Below are 21,184 nucleotides of genomic sequence, written 5' to 3'. Positions count from 1 at the left end.
CGAGTAAATGGTGTACAACAATATACAATTTCCATACGTGCTAACTAAGCAAAACCGAAAGATTCGATGAGAATTTATTCTTCCGAAACAATGACGAAACAAAATCCACATCAAAGTTCCACAACGCATTATTGTAATACCGTATACCGTACTGGAAGCGACAGCTTATGAATGTTTTCATTAAACTTAAAATCATTTCCACAAAGCCAGTATTATCTGGGAAGCGTTCACTATTAACATAAAATCATCTTAATAATTAAAAGTTAATCCGTGATATGTTATGATTTACACTTCGCCCTTTACCACCATAAATTTATTCGGTTAGAGCCTTTATTCATGAGCATTACTTACCTATGCACGATCATTATTCAGCCACCTGAATAATTACACACAATTTCGTATACTACGTATACCCACCAGAACATCAAGGACGAGTATGAGCATGAGTATAAATGCTGATGTATATTGTGTCTGTTGTCTGTCTTTCATATTATGTATCTACTCGGTTCTCAGTTATAGAATCCCACAGAGATAAAACATACAGAAATTTCCATTTTCTATCATACACGCAAATATAGAGAAAAACCATATCAAAAGCTCGCCCCGTAAAACGTAACATTTATACCTTTCAAAATTCCAGATCTAATAAAATGGAAATTTACAACCAACAACAGTTGCCAATGTACCAGGTCTACCATTATTCTTTAAGCTCATCACCAACTATAGACGTATAACATCCCCTTGCCCATTCTATTTTCAAATGTATTGGTTGGCGGTTTATGGAGACACAAATATGGTGGTATTGTTTGTTGTTGTTGTTGTTGCTAATGGATGCTACCGTTCGGTCCCTGGGAGGCTGGGAAAACATGAGAGTTCGGTACATGTGCACACAGCAGTCGTAACCATGCACAGAATTATATTTTGTATTATATAGAAGCGTCGAGCCATCGTCTATAGCAATAATCAAAACATACAAACCATCATCATTGCATGCTGCTTGTTCCTTGTCGCTGTGCGTACAGTCTCCCTGTGAATATACCAAAAATAAATGTTTTCCTCTCTCTTGTTGCAAAAATTTAAATGAGAATGTGAACGGCGCACTGATTTTTCATTATTTTCCCTTTCTCTTGCCACTATCGTCCATTGACACATCTCGAACACATTTTTCTATAACAGAGCTCTGATAACAGTTTTGCTGTACATACAATTTAAATGCAGAATTTGGAGGAGAAATAAGATAGCTGAAAAAGGACCATAGAGAATATCCTTTTTTGCGAAAGAGCATAGGGAGAGAGAGAGAGAGAATTTTCCCGGCTCAATTATCTCCGGAAAGGATTCGAAATATCCCAAGAATGGAAATCGAGGTGATTGAAAGTGTTTAGTCGTACAGTAAGCGTTTAGTCGCTGAACTGAATGGTTCAGTGTGTGTTTTATCGGTTGAATCCTTGGTAGATCCAATAATTGTGCGGTCCAGTTCGTTTACATTTTACCTTGTGTACCATTGGAGTGCAATTGAAATGTCGCTGAATGCATGCATATGATAGTACTCTCGTATAGAAAAGCTACCTTGTCGTCGCGAAAATAGTTTTCGGTCGGTTTTTCGTAGTTTTTTTTTTATTTTGCTGTTGAGCTCAATTTTCATTCAAATGTTGTTACATACATTCGCCAACCGTTATATGCATGACATGTAAGAAAGGATAAAAATTTAAATATAAATCCAGAAAAAAGAAACAAAACTTTTAAATTAGGTTTCCTTTTACGAAAATGAATCGTTTTTTTATTTCTGTACTGTTTTTTGAATAAATATAAATTCGGTGTTGTGAAAATATGTACATAGCGATTTAAGAAAAATAGATGTATAGCGTCGTTTATGTATATTCTATATTTTTATGTGTGTGGAATAAATGAATAAATAAAAAAAAAGAGTTGAGCGGAAAGCGGCAGAGAAAAAGAAGGGAAGGAAACCAAAAATATTGTCGAATAAAAGTTTATGTTAATGACTTCAGGACAATGGGATTTGAATGCCTTGGAGGCGTTAGAGCGAGAAGCCTTAGATGTGTTCGATGCATTAGATGTACCCGAACACATACGGCCACGTTCATCGCCGCCACATCAACATCATTCACACACCTATCATCACCATCATCTAAATCGACCCCATTCCATATTAACAACAACAACAACAAACCCCGACACCATGGACATAGAATTAGAGTCTCATATACGGAACTGTCCGTGTAACTGCAATCACATGGGATACGGAAATTTCATGGACTATCAAGTAAATATAATTTTTGTTGACGTTTTTTTTTTCTTCATCATTTTTATTTTTATTTCGTTTATACCATGTACGGCGACAAAATACTTCCCATCGCATATATCAGAATGGAAATGAAAAAGAAATATACTGAGAAAGAAAAAAAAAAGGTTGGGACACATTTTTCATTTCATATGAACATGTATCTTGAAACATATAAACTTCTTGGATAAATATGAGCATAAAGGCGAATGAAATAAATATATAAAATGTAACAATTCACCCACATCTTGATTTCAAGTGCTCTTCAGGGAAAATTTTAAAAAAGAAAACAAAGACGAAAAAAAGTATATTGAAAATATTAAAGGATGTTGAACGAACCGATGTTTGTATTATACTCTCTTCACCAGTATATATAATATACATCGTTCAGAACTCCTCTATATCATCGTAGATATACATTAAAGCAATTTCTGATGCTTGAAATAATGTTATTGTCTCGTTAATGGTCCTTGGAGGGAAGACAATTTTCATAACTTTTATAATTTAAAATGTTTTTTTTTCTATATTACATTGGGCATATCGTGTTTTTATAGAGAAAGCTCCATATGGTTTTCTTTCGGTTGTATTCTTCTCGTATTCGTTTTCAATTTCTATCAATTTTTAGATACAAATGATGATTTAAGATGCGGTTGGGGAGAAGATATTATATAGCTGTTGTCATCATGAAATAAAAAAGTTTTCCGATATGTAGGTGAATGACCTGAATTTTCGTTTAAATTGTCTGGGTTCGTTTGTCGGTTATACATATTGTTAAACGAAAAATGTCTAACATGAAAATATTATCCCAAAAATTTTAAGGATTCGAAAATTAAATTTTGAAATGGAAATATGTTTTCTCTTTAAAACCGGTCCGTTAATGTTTTTAATTCATTATTCAGAGGAATTGTCTCTACGACAAGCTGTTGTTTGTGAGTACCGAGACGATGACTTCTCAAGGTTTCGTAAATATTAAATGAATCATAATTGCCACCTTTTTGGTGCTAGACTAAGAGAATGGCAAAAATGATGCAAAATACCAACATTGAATGGTGAATTCCAGTGAAATATAAGTACATAAAAATGTATATAAAAATACGGTTGTTTTTTTTTTACAAAATGCTTTAAATAGCTTATCCAAACCAACTTGTGGAGTTATTTTAAAAATGTTACAAAAAATGTATAATGGAACTACGGTGGAATTGTGTTGAGAGCCAGGTATGTATTGACTGGTGTCAACATTTTAAACTTTTGAGGTTAAAAGTGGTACTATTGAATCTATTACTTCTTTTAATCTGAACATTTTCAACAGAATGTTACAATATTTTTACAGTTTGAGAATAATAAGGAAGTACATTTACAATCCAATGATTGGACCAATCGTTTCCATTTACTCCACATACGCTACAACGGAATATGGAATGAATTGGATTGAAATTGTGTGACGATTCTCAGACTGTAATTAAATTATTTTTAGCGATGTGTTAGATGTCAATGTGTTGTAGTCAAAGTCGAATGGACCTACTTCATTAAAATTATTTCAGGCACCATAACGCTGCTCTCGAAATACTGAAAAATACGCTGAGAACATTCGCAATAACCTAACGTAATTAGCAAATCACGACATAATTATCATAAAGTTTGTTACTTCTTCTGTTTAAAGTACCACCGAATATTTGGTGTAAATTCATTTACTTCGTTTGTTTAAACATGCATTTGAAGTCTTTAGCTATCTCGGGGTTTTTCTTTCTGGTACATTTTCATATTAATTGTTCTCATTGAAAAAAAAAGTAACAAAAATGGGGCACGAAATTCAGCACAATTATAAAACATCTTTTAGTTTCGGTTTTACTTGCAGTTCAACACATAAATCAACAAATAAATGCTCGAGTCAATAAAACCACTATTTTACTTATATAACCGACCAAGGTTTCAATTGCCAAGCAATCATCTTAAGGGTTCTTTTAATGAGTCTCTACTTTAGCTATATTATGGTTATTGTAGTTGCCGATAACAAGTGGATAACAGTAGTAGTTTCTCAAAGATAACAAGTCTTTCGTTGAACAAATGGAAGTCTAGATTCCTCGTCATTCTGAATTTAATAATTCACGCCGTAAGTGCGGTTGAAATTCAAAATGGAAAGTGCGGAGGTCTTTCTAACGTAGCGTCATACAAGGAAGCGTTGAAAAGTACTTTTCGGTTCACTTTTTCAACGAATCGTTCACTTAAAATTCAAATTTTAGGCACACTAACGGCGTGAATATAAATGCATCGTTCACTTAAAACAGCGAATTTTCCATCGATGAGAGAACCACCTAGAATGTTCAGAGATGATAAGAAAAGAGTGGACGGAGTCACATTGATACCATGGTGTAATGGTCAGATGTTGGTCTGGGATGGAACATGTTCCGACACCTTAGCTCCGTCATACTTAGGTTTTAGTTCAAAAAAGGCTGGTTCAGTCGCGAGAAAAGCAGCAGACGTCAAATTAAACCGTTACAAAGAGCTTTCCGACCAGGGTTATTTCATTTTACCATTCGCAGTAGAGACGCTAGATCTCGGTGCTCGGTTCGTTTCGAATTCTTTGCAATTTGATCTCTGAAAGAACTGGTGAAACAAGATGTAAGGCTTATTTGAAGCAAAAAATAGGTATTGCTTTGCAGCGTTCAAATGCAGCTTGTGTCATGGGTACGTTTAGATAAGATGAATTCGGACGGTTGGACGAGATTTTTTATATACTCTGATTTCATGATTTGTTGAATTGTTTCTTAGTTAAGTTTTTAGCTTTTCGCCTGTTTCTCCTGAATCAGGTCAGTTTCAATGGTTCTGGATAAATGTAATAGGGCAATTTTTGTTAAGTAAGAAGCCATTCCATGGGTGGAATTTGTTTCATGCTTTGGTGCAAATTTAGGGTTTAATCAACAAAAATTTGTATTTGATGTAAATCGTTAAAAAAAACAAGTCTAGATCTTTATTTTCTGAAATACTAACATAACAAATATAAATTTTCATTTGTTAAACAAACTTGTGTGGAATCATGTACAAACCATAACAACTACCCAAACAGAAAACATGTCGAATTTCACTTTTCTCCCCCTGTAACACTTATAAATCACAAAACATATTCAAAAATTTAGATATTAGGAAGTTTATAGAACACTAAAACTAAAATAATCATCATTAGGAATCATATGTGCACATTGTGGAGAACATTATCGGATGCACTAAAATATAACTAATTTAACCAATCCAGAAATTTAACACCAGCAAGCATATTTCACAACTATATGTTGATCTTATCTTACCACGAACTGAAACAATCACTTATATACGCTTAGAACAGCAATATTGCAGACATTATGTTTGAAGAGTTCGTACAGTGCTTGAAGTAATTAACAAGCAGTTTTGGTAAAGTGTACCCAATATATATTACTACTTCCAATGGAACTTTATGGTCTACACACGAACACATGTACGGGCAGTAATCAAAACGTTCACCTTTCGCAAAAAGCTTTCGAAAAAAAAACGAAACTTTTATTTCTTTTATTTTGCACGATTATATGGGTTTTTCGAGATACCAACCAACATGTTGCATGCTGTCTTCATACATTTAATGGCTCTGAGATGTTGACTTTACCTTAATTTTTCTTGATTGTTAGAAATACACCCATTCTGATATTTCATGTACTCACACAGTGTTCGGTTTGTCTAAAGTGTAAAAGAAATTCTTCTTTTTATATAAATTAACTCAAAAAAGAAGAAGAGGAAAATACAAAAGCAGAAAATATGAAAGTACTTTTCACATTTCATTATACATTATAATACACAACCAGCGACAGCCAAGCAACACATTATACTCGTGTTAGAAAACATGGAATTGCTTATCCTTGATAGCAATGGATAGTGCACACAAGATGCTTGGAAGGATAAATGTACTTGCTGTATTGTAGTATTAAGTAGGATTTTAAATAGCATCTCATATATATTTCACGTTCAGTATTCCCACACACTAGCATAAACGGTACGGGTTATATTCGGTTTCATGTTCAAAAACCATATATGCGGGAAGACAACTCAAAATATTATTTGTTTGGCAGAGCAAAGCAGTTCAAAACATTAGAGAGATCGGTGTTTAGACGTTATTATGGTATTTATGTGTTTATGTTTTTATTACAAATAAAATTTGTGATGGTTATTTGCAGTCATGCTGAAATGATCTACTTAATATGGTTGAATTTCAATGAAACAATTCGTTTTTGTTTGGAAATGTGCGGGCTTTCAGAAAATGTTATTATGAAAGTAAAACCTGGAATGTTTTTATCAAAATTTTTGCGCAAAACTATATATTTGTACTGCGTCTATATTTATGTAGAGTGTTGTATAAATATGAATTAGGCGTACAGTTTAAAAGTTTACGGAAACACAGGCATATGCAAAACCACATATGAGTTTAGTCGTAAAGGAATTTCATTCGGAGTTCAGAATGTTATAAGACTAACGCGAATATGCAGAATGATTATAATAATTAAAACTTTCCAGCAATTTTCAACGGTATTCAAAGTTTTAAGAGCTATGAAAATTGACTTCCTCAAAAAACCTATAGTCGCTTCAGTGGCATGCATTGCATTAAGAAGTATGTACTTTTCAAAATAAATATTTTGGTTAGCACTAGTTTTTCTCCCACATATAAACAGTTCAAAAGCCGTACAAAACTTTCTAGACTGCGCATTACCACGAAAATGTTGAAAATTAATTGAAAAGAATTGGAAAATACATAAAACGTACCGCGTGTTCTCTCTTTTCAGATTCTACTGTATAGCCAGTAGATCGACATATTAATTAGTACAAACGACAGGATTCAATTTCTATAACAGTTGCTTGCTTCAGTGATTGAAGCTCGGCCATACAATGTTTTGTACAGAAGAAAAAGTTTTAAAGGGTAGTAATGCAACACAAGAGGATGCCACTAGTTTTCTTCGAAAACTTCGAAGCGTGTTCACCACCTTCTGCTGAATTATACCAACTGGAGGGTGGTGAACTAGTAGACAAAAGCTTGTTTTTATTGTGAACACTTTTTTAATGAGAATTTCTTCGTAGAGAGAAAGTTATTTGCATCACAACGGAACAAAAGTAAAAATAAAGCGCAACAGTCTGAAAAGTTGCACCGAGTTAAAGAACACAATAGGAATGGTTTCAAAACGGCGAATTATCTCATAATTAGAAAACTCTGCATGAATTACAAAAATACTTTAGACTTTCGTTGCCATTGCTACCTTCATTTTCACGAAATACTAACAGGACTCTTTTTGTGGAAATGATTACCCATATTTTCTCTAATTCATTTTATTTTTTTGAAAATCAGAGAACATTAGGGAATTTATGGGGAAACTGGGAAGATGATATCCCAGAATATTTTTGTATAAACTTTGAACTCAGCAATCTCTAGTTTGTTTACCGATGCCTTTCATTTTTGTAAAAGGGTCAGTAAAATTACCAAAAGTACTCAAATGGTTTAACATTAACTAAATTTAATTGTTCTGAGTTTATCGTATGAATTTAATGATCTTTCGTTCCTGGTCTCTGAATTTGTAGAGAAAAAAACAACAAACATATAAGAGTTTCTTAATTGTCTGCATTCAGAAGTCTTATCTATAGCAATGTCACGCCTTTAAGCGGTTGCATGAATCAAACATTACAACGAAAACTATACCAACGCAAAAAAAGTTTTATTCCCTTGACTGAAAGTCAGGGTCTTACACCAGAAAATACCGAAAAATGTGGGTAACAAAAAGGTTCACTGTGATTGTTGAAAATGTATGAAAAACGTTAAATGTGGGTAACAGTTTTTCGTTGAAGGCACGATAACTTGAGTAATTCTCAACCAATTTGGATGATTCTTTTTTTTTTAAATACGTGGAATTAAAATCCCGAGGCTAAGTTCGAAGATGGGCCATCTTTTAACGTGTAAACTAAACATCTCTTGCTAGTGTACTACTAACATCTTCATAGTTGACTAACAACTTGATAGTTGACTATCAAATTTGATAGTTGACTATCAAGTTGTTTGTCATTTATCAAGTCGGTAGTTTTTTACTCCCTTTGCAACCACATCTTACGCCAGCAAAATGCCTGTTATCAAATTTGCACACTTTGATTAAAAGTGCAAGAAATTTTTTTTAAAAAGTTTAATTTTTGCAGGCAATATAAGATGAATTATCTCAACTAATTTCTGAAGATTTTTTTTAATACATGGAATTAAATGAATCAAAGAGAAAAATGTTAAAAATTTACGAGTGTGACATTTTATTCACGATTGAAGGTTTTGTGAATGGGAAATCGAGGGATTATTTTTTCTCGGTCTACCAATAAATTTCTCCTTTTACAAATATTTTTAATCCCTTTAATAAAGTCGAAATTGGTACCAATTGACCGAAAATATTGGTAAACTGAGTTTTACCGCAAAAACTAATAAAGTTCATTTATTACCATGTCACCATGTGAAGGTATATTAAGTACCGCGGGACGTCCTTTTTTTACGCAAAATTGTAAGGGAAGAACATCTATCGCACTTTTTTATTTTGTGAAAAAGTCCTCGTTCTACATTCACAAAACAAACTTAGCATCTACTCTGAAGTAACAAAAACGCAATCTAACAGAATAATATACAGCTCATACGAGTCATATTTTATTTATGATTTGAGGTTGATTGAAAATCTTGAAAATTGAAAATTTGTAAGAAAATTGAGAGCTCAAAAAGTGGTCAAAAATCATTCCACCTTACGCTCGATGGTTTCCAAGATTTTTTTTGTCAAATTTTACTGTCATTTGCGTGGAATCATTAATATAGTAAATATGTATTAAATGTGATAAGTTTTTATGAATACGTCAAAAATACATTTACGAAAGTGTCAGTCAAGGGACCTGAACTGCCCAAAAGGTGGGACCTAGTTACTAGTTTGTGTCGTTTTTATAAAGTTTAAATTTTCCTTTAACTGGAAATAAAAACGACAAAAAGTTTTCTAAGATGTTTAAATTTACGCAAGTCTCTATAGAAAACGAAAAAGCATAAGTAGATTACAATTTGTTTATGCACAAACATTTTAAACACTCGGATTATAATGGGTTCTCCTTGACGTCATCTTTTATCTGTGGATATGTTTGCCGTTTTTAAAAGGAAAACTGCTGAACATAGTTATAGACTCAATTCACGCCGCACTGTGCGCCGTAAGTGCGGTCGAAATTCAAAATGGAACGTTCGGAGGTCTTTCTAACGTAGCGTCATTCTCATACAATGATGCATTGAAATGTATTTTTCGGTTCACTTTTTCATCGAATCGTTCGCTTAAAATTCAAATTTTAGGCACACTTACGGCATGAATTGTGTTTTAGAGATTTCCGCTATACTTTCACAAAGCTAAAGAGCCTCAGTGAAATTGGTTAACAGTAATTTATTCAATCAGAAGAATTTCAATTTTTTCTAAATTTTACAAAGTTAAAAACTGTCGAGGCCTTTCAACATTGTACTGCAGAATAGCACAGTCTGCTTCATTTCATTTTTTTGAATAAATAAAGTTTTGAAGAAAGGTGTCTTTCTAAAAGTTAAACTTGACATTGTAAAAATTGTTTTATTTGAAGTTTATGTTGTGTTTGTCAAAATTGTAGAATTGTTGCAGAAATTGTTTTAATTGACGTTTTGCAGACCTCTCACTCTAAATTTGGACTCCTTATTAAGGAATTAAGGAGGTTTTAGCACAAAAATAAAGAAAAATAATGAAATTGTTAGTCAAAATTAAGGAAAAATGAGGAGAAATCTTTCGATAAAAATCGAAATTATTCTAAGATACAGCAATTAACATCGGAAGTGCGCCTCAACTTTAAAATAAAACGCATTATTGTTTATTTTGACGTGTCGTTTTTGTAAAATTGTATCGTAAAATCCACTTTTATCACGATGTACGGTGGCAGTTTTCAATCAGTTTTTGATGCGACAAAATTTTTGAAATTTAAGACTTAGTTACGGCGTGAATTCTTACTTGACCCCACCCTCAAGTTTAAAAACTTGCTGGATTAGATTTTGATCTCGTTAACTGTAAAAGCTGTTGTTTGTTATCCCGTTCGAATTTCGAAAAAATAATAAATTGGTGAAAGTATAAAAGTATAAATTTGAAAGAAGTAAGTGTAAATAAGGATGAAAACTTGAATTGTATGTAATAAGGACACATGTCTGAGACAATGTTAAGGGTGATTTACATGTTAAATCAAATAGTTCTACTGTAGACTCTCGAGCCGAGAGGCGGCGTGGAACCACAAAAATATATGTTAAACCATTCATGTTGGAACGACGGTCATGAGCTACGACACCACCTTTTTATTAGAGTTCTTTGTGTTAAATAATAAAAAAATTTATTTTTGCCGCGCAGTGACTTTTTGTTCTTAATTTTGATTTGCGTCGATGAAATTTGCGAAATTGCCTGAGTTTGTCAAAATTGTTAATTTTACTTGTGTAATTATTTGTGTAATTTTGATAAATTTGAAAATATGTTGTAAAACTTGACGAAATTTTGAAAAATTTGACCAAATTTTCAAAAATTTGGCAAAAACACAAATTTGACGAAAAAACTTCGCAAATTTCACAATTAATAGGCGCTAGTATATCGTCTCAATTTTTTTTTTTAATAACTGTTACATGTTACTTGCGTCGCAAATAGGGCTCGAAACAGATCGTTCTGACCTGATCTGAATCTGAAAAAAGGCGATCTGAAAATTTCAGATTCAGATCTCATTCGGCTTGATCTGATCTGATCTGCAATCTGAAAATTGGAAGCAGATCTGATCTGATCTGAAAACTGAAAATTTGAATATGGAAATTTTCGGATCAATCTGAAATCTGAAAATCAGTATGACTAAACAAATGCTATTTAATTATAAATTCTTGAACTTGAAGGCTCAGCGAGTGCAGGGGAACTAATAGAATCAAAAATATTTCTATAATAGTAGCAAGTTTTGGAATTTCAAATTTTATTCTTGGGACTTCAGATTGCTTCAGATCATTCAGATTGGATCAGATCAGATCAGATTCAAGTCTTTAGATTTCAGATCAGAATCAGATCAGATCAAAATTTTCAGATCAGACTCAGATCGGGTAAATTTCAGATCAATCCGAAAAAAAATCAGATTGATCTGATCTGTTCCGAGCCCTAGTCGAAACCCGTACTTTTCGTGTTTCAAACACTACTTCCTACGTCCTTATCATGTAAAATAATAAGCTCGGGATAAAAATGAAAATTATCGTTTTCGTGTGTTTATTGACCTCGGCTTCGCCTCGGATCAACAAAATTCACACGAAAACTCTACTTTTCATCTTTTTATACTTAGTTATTTAAAATACTATTTCATCCAACCTTGTTCGAATTTTAATTTTAGTCTCTCTCTATAAATATTTTCGCAATTATAAAATCTCTTCTAACCATATATATAGCCTCTATCTTATTTCGTTAATAAAGTCCTCTCAATTCTATTGACATGGAAAAAAATTCTTGTACTCTTTTACAATTGTATAGAAAAAGAAGAAATTCGATCACGGTCTGCTAGAATAATAAAATTGACAAAAAGTATTTATGGCATAGGTCAACATTTGGAAAAGGTTTTCGGGATTGATATCCTGTTTTTTTTTATATTGTTTGAAAAAAAATGTTTTATCGCCTAATACACGTAATAATTTGATTTGTCTTTTTTATAATATCTTCATATTTGCTTTTTTATTAGGATACAAATAAACTTTGAACCGTAAAACAAAAAATGTTCGTATATATTCATCATACACATTAATATAATCGAAAAAGTTGCTAAGCCATATTTTCTGCTATGCCACCTTCATATCATTGGTTCATATAATAATAAATAATATTGTTAAGCTATTTCATCATGTATAGCCCGCACATTCATAACGAAATAAAAGGGAAAAACTTTTAACGATATAATGTTTTAGTACTGGTTACACAAATTTTTACGTCTTCATATACTAAAGATCTATGTGTGTATACGGCGATACTATCTTATTTATTGTAGCTTTTTCATTTATATCCGTTGCTTGAACAACTTTTAATATCGATATAAATATTTTTTATATGAAAATCTGTTTGTATATATTGCTGGAGAGGAAAATTGTGTATAAACAATAGCGTATATCCGTGATTCCATACCGTTAATAATCAATCTCCAAACAAAAGCTTTGGTTGATTAGTTATGGTTAGATTTGTACATCCGCTTAGATTTGTGTTATACGTCCGATGTTTATTTATTCTTTTGCAAAGTCACAGCCAAATTTAATTTAACAGCTCAATAAAGTCGGAAATTGGGTTGGAATTCAACAATTTCACTCGGCAGTTTCATGCATGTACGAGCCACCATTCAAATATGAACCACATAAAATGCCGTTCATTCTGAAACTATTTTCGTTCGTGAAAAAGCTCACATAATATTTCTGAATGAATTTAAATTACTTTTTTTTGGTGAACAAGAATGTGAAATCATGTATTTCTCGTGTTTCTCGCATTTTGGCTAGCACGGAAGAAGTGTCGGAAATACAACGCCTTTGCTCTTTTATTTTTAACTTAGCTGTTTACACGATATCTCCAACTGCACATATGTACAAAATTTCGTTTCGTTTACATTTACTAATGTTTTCTCTCATGCATTTCCCGTTCAATGCAACCATGAACCGAGTTGATAGCGAAAAAGGAAACATTTTTGCTGATTTAACAGAAACTTTGTTTGACCTTTGTTTACGAAAAAAACTCGTAAATATTCCGGAAGCTGTAAGTATAACTAAAAACTTTCTGAGCCAACGCATTCACATCACATGTACTATGGACGGAACATACTCCCAAGTAATGTACATACGATACTGAAATTTGTTTTTTAATTTTTCAGAGCGCATATTTTAAGTCACTAACTCCTATCTCTTAATTGGAATTTTAATTGTATTGTGTGACATACAGTTCCATTTTATGCACACCAAGCACAATGCTGGGAATAGTGTTGGCTCAGTGTGTTCGTCACTGCAGGCAGCCGTTGCAGCAAGTTGCATGTTGTTTTCCTTATTATTAGTTGTTTCGAGTCCCTGTCGTTGCAGATTTGTAATTTGATCTACTGGTAATAGACGGTACGATGGAATAGCTTTACCACATAGAGGATTCGGGTTTGCATTTTAAAATTTTTGACATTGTTACAAGTTTTACTCCATGACAATCAGTTAGTGGTAATGTTGAAATGAATATTATTAGCACTCGAAATGTTGAGATCTGTCCAACAAGTTACTATTTCATGATATACATAATAGAAAACTATAATTCAAGCAATCTATTGAATCCGAGAAATGTTTTAAAATATCCTAAATTTCGTCCTTTTTTTTGACACACAAAGAGAATCCTTTGGAGATTTTCGAGGATTTTGGAATTAAGGTACGTTTGACCACTGTTTCGATCTGTGAGAAAATTAAATATGTCTTTTGACAATGTCGAATCGACATGTTGCATTAATATGCAGTTCAAAAATACCATTTCTTATCAGGCCATGGGGACAGTGGTACTTGATACAATGCTCTAGGAACACTATATCAATTTGCGCACGAACAAGTATAGCGAATCATGATCGAAACGAATATCCAATTTATAACTATCCTTGCAGACTCGTGGCGGTCTGTGGTTAAGCCACCACAAAAGCTATAGAAAGTTTGGACTTTTGTGTCTCATACGATGTGAATTAAGGAAAGTTTTTTCAAACCTTCATAAGCCATACAACATGTATGTGACGACGGTGTTTTGATTCTTCTATAGATACGAGGTGCAATGTATCTATATTTGTTGCAGCCTGGATGATTTTCAAAGGAATTTCATGAGCCTTTTAAAGAATTTTCTATGATTTAGCGGATTTTCTAAAAATTTCAGGATTTTTTTTCGTAAAATTTTTCTTTTGACTGGCAAAGGACTGTTATTTAATATTTGCTCTTCGGTCCAAAATTATGATTAGAATGTAACTTGAAAATTCCACTTGTTTGTGGAATTTGGTAATCCGAGACGAAGCCGAGGTCGATAATCACACGTTGACGGGACTTTTCGATAACAAAATTTACTCTCCTAGGGTTGTAAAACATGTATGTCTATCAATTACACCCAGCGCATTTTATTATATATTACACACTTGTCATTCTAGAGAAATTCTTCAGAAATTTATAAAATTCTGAGAATCCAAAAAATATTTTAGACTGATATTTTAAGATTGCGCGACTCGAGTGTACAAATAATATACACAGTCAATTATGTCGGATCATTTCGTACCAAAACATTTGTACGTAATCAACTTATTCATCCTCAGAAGATTTAAAACGCAAATATATTGATATAATAAGTTATGATGTTATCATGCTCAACTTGTGTACTAATGTACATATTGGATGGAGTCTTTGGGTTATGTGTCTGTGAGTTAGCATTTAATCAATCAGAAACTTGCTTTTCTTAATCTATTTTTCTTTCCACGAAACGTTTCACATAATAACCAACCTATTTGGTATATTGATGCCATCAAAACAAATCTTGAAGTTCAGTAAATCGATTATGTTATTTCCTTTACACCCATGTTGATTTATTTGAATGATATACAGAAAGAACGTCGAAACGTTATTTGCTTTCTCAAGTAAGCAGTTAATTTTTACACCCATTGGTGATAAAAAGTTTGAACGATCAATACATGTTCGGTTCCTAATAGCTCCCAATTTCAGCATTTTTATTGAATTTGGAAACTCATTTACAGTTTAAAAAGGATATCCGTAATGGGTTTTTCTGGAATTACCTCAAATTCTCAACCCAATTATTGCTTTCGTTTATTGTACTCGAGGTGAAATCTCCACGCATTCTCCATCCTAATTTCACAAAGCTAAAATTCACCTTAAATTAACAAAATCCACTCAAGAAAATTGATGGGAAATTATATGCTAGCGCTGTGTGTTATGGCTTCTCTGTCGATACATAAACAAATTGGCAAACATTATACCGTATCAATATTTTCTCATTCCATTCGACAAATTAATTGGAGCTAATTAAACATAATAACATTTCAAAGCGATTCCAATGAGATCAAATTGAATGCAATTTAATCCAAAAATCCTAAAACAGTACAAAGCATTAGTTTGTACGGTGCATATATGCGCTTAGAAGTGGCCTATGATTTTATTTATGTGTGCAAGCAGTTTCGTTTCACAATAATTGCATTTATGTAATTTACCGAATGTTCTGAGACACTTGATAATATGGTACTTAAATACGTTTTACACTCATGATTGTATATATACCGTTTAATCGGTTGGAATTTAACTCAAATATACCTTCAGGATAGAACAAATATCTTTCTGAAAAGTATACACGGAGAATGCCAACTCCAAGAAGCGATAAAACAATGATAAAATGAACATTTATTGATCACAGCTTTTATATTACACGGCAAATTCAATATGATTTTACGACAAAAACATCGATCAATAAATAGTCCAAGAGTTATTTATGCCGGTTATGTATGCATGACGGTAATAAAAAGATACGAATGAAACTGGATGCTTAAGGGAAAAAAACTATAATCGAACCGATGAAATATAAACTTTTTTATTTCAATTTGGGTTTTAGTGTAATTTCTCACTTTCTTTGTGAGTGTGACATTGAAAAATAGATTCAGCTGACTTACAACGGCCAGACGATTTCTTACTCTGAAGTTTTCAGAGTTCAATGTAACTAGAAGCAGCAGTTGTACCTAATCCGTAAAAAATTTGATTGCTTTTCTTCTTCAGAGATACTAATCCAACAAACTTTTTCGTTGTATTTGCATTTAATTTGAGTAACAACTTTAAAATTTGATAACTAATTTACCATTTGATAAGCCAATGTAAACGTAAAAATATTCTTATTCTAATTCAAATATTAAACGAAAATACCAGACATTCAGAAATATAGTCAAATTATTTTTTTTATTATTTTGGCTGGGTCATCAACTTGAAAAAGAAAAACTCAACAAAAGAAAAATGTTACTGAAAAACTTATGTAAAACATGTTGTGTGCTCATTATTCATGCACCGAAAGAATTGTGGAAAAGAAAGCACACACAAAAACCATCATGTAAACTTTTAGGACTTTTAGATGGCAACTATATTGCAGACTGAGAGTTGAGAGTTCACCTTAAACTCAATAATACAAGCAATAATTCCGAACGAAGAAATAGAATTTGAATGCAATATTCGGACTATTTGTTGGATTATCAAATTTTATACATATGTGAATGATTTAAATTCAGAAAATTGACTTAAGAATTGTTACTCTATTGGAATACTGTATTGTTAGACCCGTACGACGTACTGATCTCATAAATTCGGCGTGAACTATCTGTATTTGAATGGTCTTTGTTGAAAATATTCAAAACAAATTGTGATACACTTTCATACATTGCTTTGCAAATGATTATCCGTAACTCAAATTTACCATTAAAAATTTTCTTACAAAAATCGAAAAGGTCCCTCGGAAATCGACGGAATTCTCTGCACAAATAAAAAAAAACCAGGTGCGGGTTTCGCCTGCAGCCCCAAATCATTTGTTTACTTGTGTTAGAAATGTTTTCGTTGTTGTTTAGTTTTCCAGTGCATATTGAATTTGCATAAAGGAAAAAGTTCGATTTAGTATTCAATTCAAGTTTTGTGGCTCTTGGGGGAATGGGGATACATTAACAGCAATACTCTATCCGATTCCCAACAGCATGCGTTCGTTGAATTTCATTTATTTATTATCACCAAACTTCATATTAAAAAGTTAATGTGAGGACTGAGTAACTTTTAATTATTTGCTGTATGTTTTCAAACTTGTAAGTTATATTGGGACATAGGGAGTCACTAATTAAACGAAAATTCAGTGTGACATTACAGAACTATATTTCAATTTATTCCCAGAATGAAAAATACTTCAAGTTGATTTATAGTTTAACTACTTTTCTTTTGCAAAACTTTAAAAATATTATTTCTGAAACATTTTTTTAAATGAAATTGGATATTAAATAAAAACGTATAATGGATGTGAAAAGAGTGTGAGAAAAAAGAGTATTTTTCCGTATAACCTAAGGGAACATAAATAACATTATTTTTATTATAATAATAATCATAATCATTAATCAACTTTTTAGACATGAAAATTCATCATTTGCCTACCATAACGTTATATGTGTACGCCTATGCCCCCTGTAGCCGCTTTTAAACTCAATAGTTCAAAATGTTAAATGAGCTTAATTTATCATAAAGACAGTTCGTTTAAACGACTAAAGAAAAGTGTAATAAAGCTTTTCTGTTCGTTGTCGACGTCTTTTTCATGTAATAAAGGGATATGCGGCACGATATGAGAACAAGAGCAAACGCTTTCTTTCCGCATTGTCAAAATGCACACTGTCTTTCTGTGATTCCTTGAAAAATATTGTTTGTAAAATATAAGATAGATATACAGCAAATCGTTCACCATTTTTTATGTATTGGAGTTACATTGCGCGGTTATCTACTTATTACATGACCCATTTTTTATAGCATTTTCCTCCACAGAATTATATTGGTATTTTATGTGCTTGGGTCTTTTTATGCAAATCTCCAACAACAATGGAAAATAAAAGGAGAATTGGATAACGGAGAGAAAAGAAATTCCGAAAATTAACAACCACATGGGCAATATATTTAATGCTTTCGACAGAGGTTGAATAATAAAAGCCATTTATCTTCCACATTTGGAGATATTGTGTTTTAAACTTAATTTGTTGTCAATTGTGGTCTTTTCTGGAAATCAGACTATATGTACTCGGTATGTAGATTTTCATTGAATTATTCTCAAACATAATTCTGTTACATTGAGTTGTGATCATGTACACGGCAAATTCAACAAGCAAATTTAAAGTTTCTGTTACAACAGTATGAATGATACGATCCAGAAACTACGTAGAAGTTTCTTTTTTTGGAAAATTCATTTAGTGTTCATCGTGTTCATTAAGAGTCCGTCCGCTGCTCTAATATCGTATAGCTAATTTAAATTTTCAAAGTTACTGATGAAGCTCCGACGGAAACTTTCATACCGTAGAATAGTTAAACACATATCGGTATAGTATCTTTTGTTTACAATTTTACTTGTATGGTACATGTTTAAGTGGTTAGTTCTTTGTACATATTCTCCTATCTCTGTTGCAGTTTTACGTCGTTTTCTTCTAAATTTTTATAATTTCCCTTTATCACACTTTCTGCAATAGTAGGTATCATCTCCTTTCCAGCACACAAATATTGTCTTTTCGACAATCTGTAATCATGCCATCATATTCTTCGCTTTTGCGGCAAACAGGCAAGTTTAATATTTAACTTTTAACATCGTCCCAGTATTATGATAATACTTTCGCAAAGTTTGGCATACTTTATATCAAAATAATGAACTTCGTAAAACTCATTTCATACATAAGTTTTGAACAACTTTTGCGGAGCATACCATACCCGTTTCCACCTGTCCAATACATTATAATGAATCACAATTATCTTCGGGTTTTAACTGGCATGGAAACTATATGTGTAAGGATACTGAGGGTGCCTTTCTACCATCAGTTAAGCCGTATGCAAATTCATGTCAAAACTTATGAGCTGATATCGAGGCTGATATCGATTTGAATAGTTGATACGTTGATTTTCCATTAATTAAGTGAAAATTGATGGAAAGTAAGTGAAAATTGATGAAGAGTAATTAAAGATTTTCACGATCTCTTTTTGAAAATGGAATCAATTATTTAAAGCTATAATGCTATTAAAAGTCTCTTTTGACGTCTTTCCATAACTTCGATATCATCTGTTAAAATTTATGTTTAATATTTGAAGTAAGATATTATTGCTTTCATCTGACGTAAATACTTAGGATGTAATAGATTGGTCACTGGACAATAAATAAAAATTCTTAAGCTTCGAATGATATCTACTGCTTTGATTATCGTCAACTTAAATACAGTTTTCAAACTGTACAAATAATACCAGCGATATTCTTGTTCTCAGCGATATTGTGGATATTACCGTCGAATGATACAAAGAAATGGATCAGACCTCTATTAATGACAAAAGTTAGTATTATCGCATGTGAAAGACGTAATTTTAAAACTTTGCAAAATATCTTGCAGGTAACGATTGCATGCAGTTGATTTAAATTTTAATGAGAAACTTGCTACTCCTCTTTCACTCGTATACAATACGAATGAGGTAGAGATTAAGGTAGATATTTAGTTAGTTTATTGTGAGCCAAGTTGTATTCAATTATAAGAAAATTTCCTAAGATAATTGCTAATCTTACGCTTGTTTCATGAGAACATGGGTTCTAAGAGTCTTACAAAGCGTAGTCAAAATCTGTAATGTGAACATATAAATAGTGGTAGTCTAAAAGACAATGAATGCTCAATCTGTAATTGAAATAGACTTCCTGTGAAATTAATCAATAAACTGAAAACTTTTCGCGTATAACATTTATATTCACTGACAAGTTGGTTTTATTTGATTTAATCGCATGATAGATAACAAATTTTGAGTTACTTGTGGAAACAACATTACCACTCAGTTCGTTAACTGTCTTCCTACGAAAAGTCTCAATAGAAACGATATACAACGCCACTATCCCAAAACTGGGTAATAAATTACACCATTAATCTACAGATACAGATGCTGCAGTCAAGGAATTAAATCCACAACAACGCTAAATACTTTTAAATAATATGTTAATTCCATCTAAAAAGTTTTCAACTGAAAAATACTCGAATCAAGAACTTTGGATAAAATAGATATCGTCGTAACGTTATGTCAGATTAAATGTTATTGCTTAATTATCCCGATATTTTCTTGGAACTTTAACTTAACCATAGCATGTTGTCGTTCACAGTAAAGAATTAATTAATTACCGACGACAATAATCATTTCGTTAAATCGGTTTATAAAAAGTATTTTGAATTTTGCATTTTTCTAACTGGTTGGACTAAGATTTATTCGATTTTTTTAATAGATATAGCCAATAGTACAGTACATTTTAAAAAAATATGGTCGTTAGCATAGACCATTAATACCACACATTTTTCATAATTTTTCTTTTATTAAAGTTGAAAAAGTAATGAATTATGGAAGGTAATTATATTTGAGAGGTGGAAGTGGCTGTTTATTATATTAATCTTATATGGCTGGTACCACCCACACTTATTTAAAGAATTTCCTTATAAATCTCGTAACTGATTTTTGAAACAACCTATTTAAATGACGCAAGTGTTGTCTATTTTTTCAACTTTTCGTTGGCGGAGAGTAATTTGGCGAAATATATGGCTCTGCAAAAAAAAAAAAACAAAATTCATATATGACACACTCTATTGCCGCTTTTATTACGCCAATCATTCATATTTCCGTATAAGTAACGCATTGCGTTACTGTTAGCAAATAACGTATACCTTCACCCAGTATTCGTATTACCGAAAATGTTATTTTTGATATCGGTGTAAGCGTTGGGGAAAAAAATAAATTTGGATCACAATAAATTTCAATCAACAGCACCAAAAAAATTTCCAACAAAATACCCGTCCAAAAAGAGAACATTTTTGTCATGGAAATTATTTGAATAAATTGCGATTTCGTAAGCATAATGTTGAAGGATCGGTAAAGAAGTGGATATTTATGCAATGGGAATAAATTTTACCATGTACTTTTAACCATATAATCATATCCAGTCCAGATTCGTTTTTAAAAATGCTATGTGTCGTAACACATTTGCATAAAGAACATTAAATATTTTTCATTTTTTTTCTCCCTTTCCTTCTCTAATG

At 32.1% G+C, this 21,184-nt stretch overlaps 1 protein-coding gene across 1 annotated transcript in view; it reads left to right on the top strand.

The window, feature by feature from the left end:
• Positions 1–278: 278 nt before the first annotated feature.
• LOC119071187 (dipeptidase 1-like) overlaps positions 279–21,184 on the top strand; it is a 116,620-nt gene continuing 95,714 nt past the window's right edge. Inside the window, exon 1 of the mRNA XM_037175961.1 lies at positions 279–2,281. Coding sequence (XP_037031856.1) covers positions 1,991–2,281 — 291 coding nt within the window. The 5' untranslated portion in view covers positions 279–1,990. The remainder of the gene's footprint in view (positions 2,282–21,184) is intronic.

This window comes from Bradysia coprophila (assembly GCF_014529535.1).
Source record: "Bradysia coprophila strain Holo2 chromosome IV unlocalized genomic scaffold, BU_Bcop_v1 contig_144, whole genome shotgun sequence".
Lineage (NCBI taxonomy): Eukaryota > Metazoa > Arthropoda > Insecta > Diptera > Sciaridae > Bradysia > Bradysia coprophila.
Note: the sequence above shows the minus strand (reverse complement) of the source record. Positions and strands in the feature narration are given on the sequence as shown.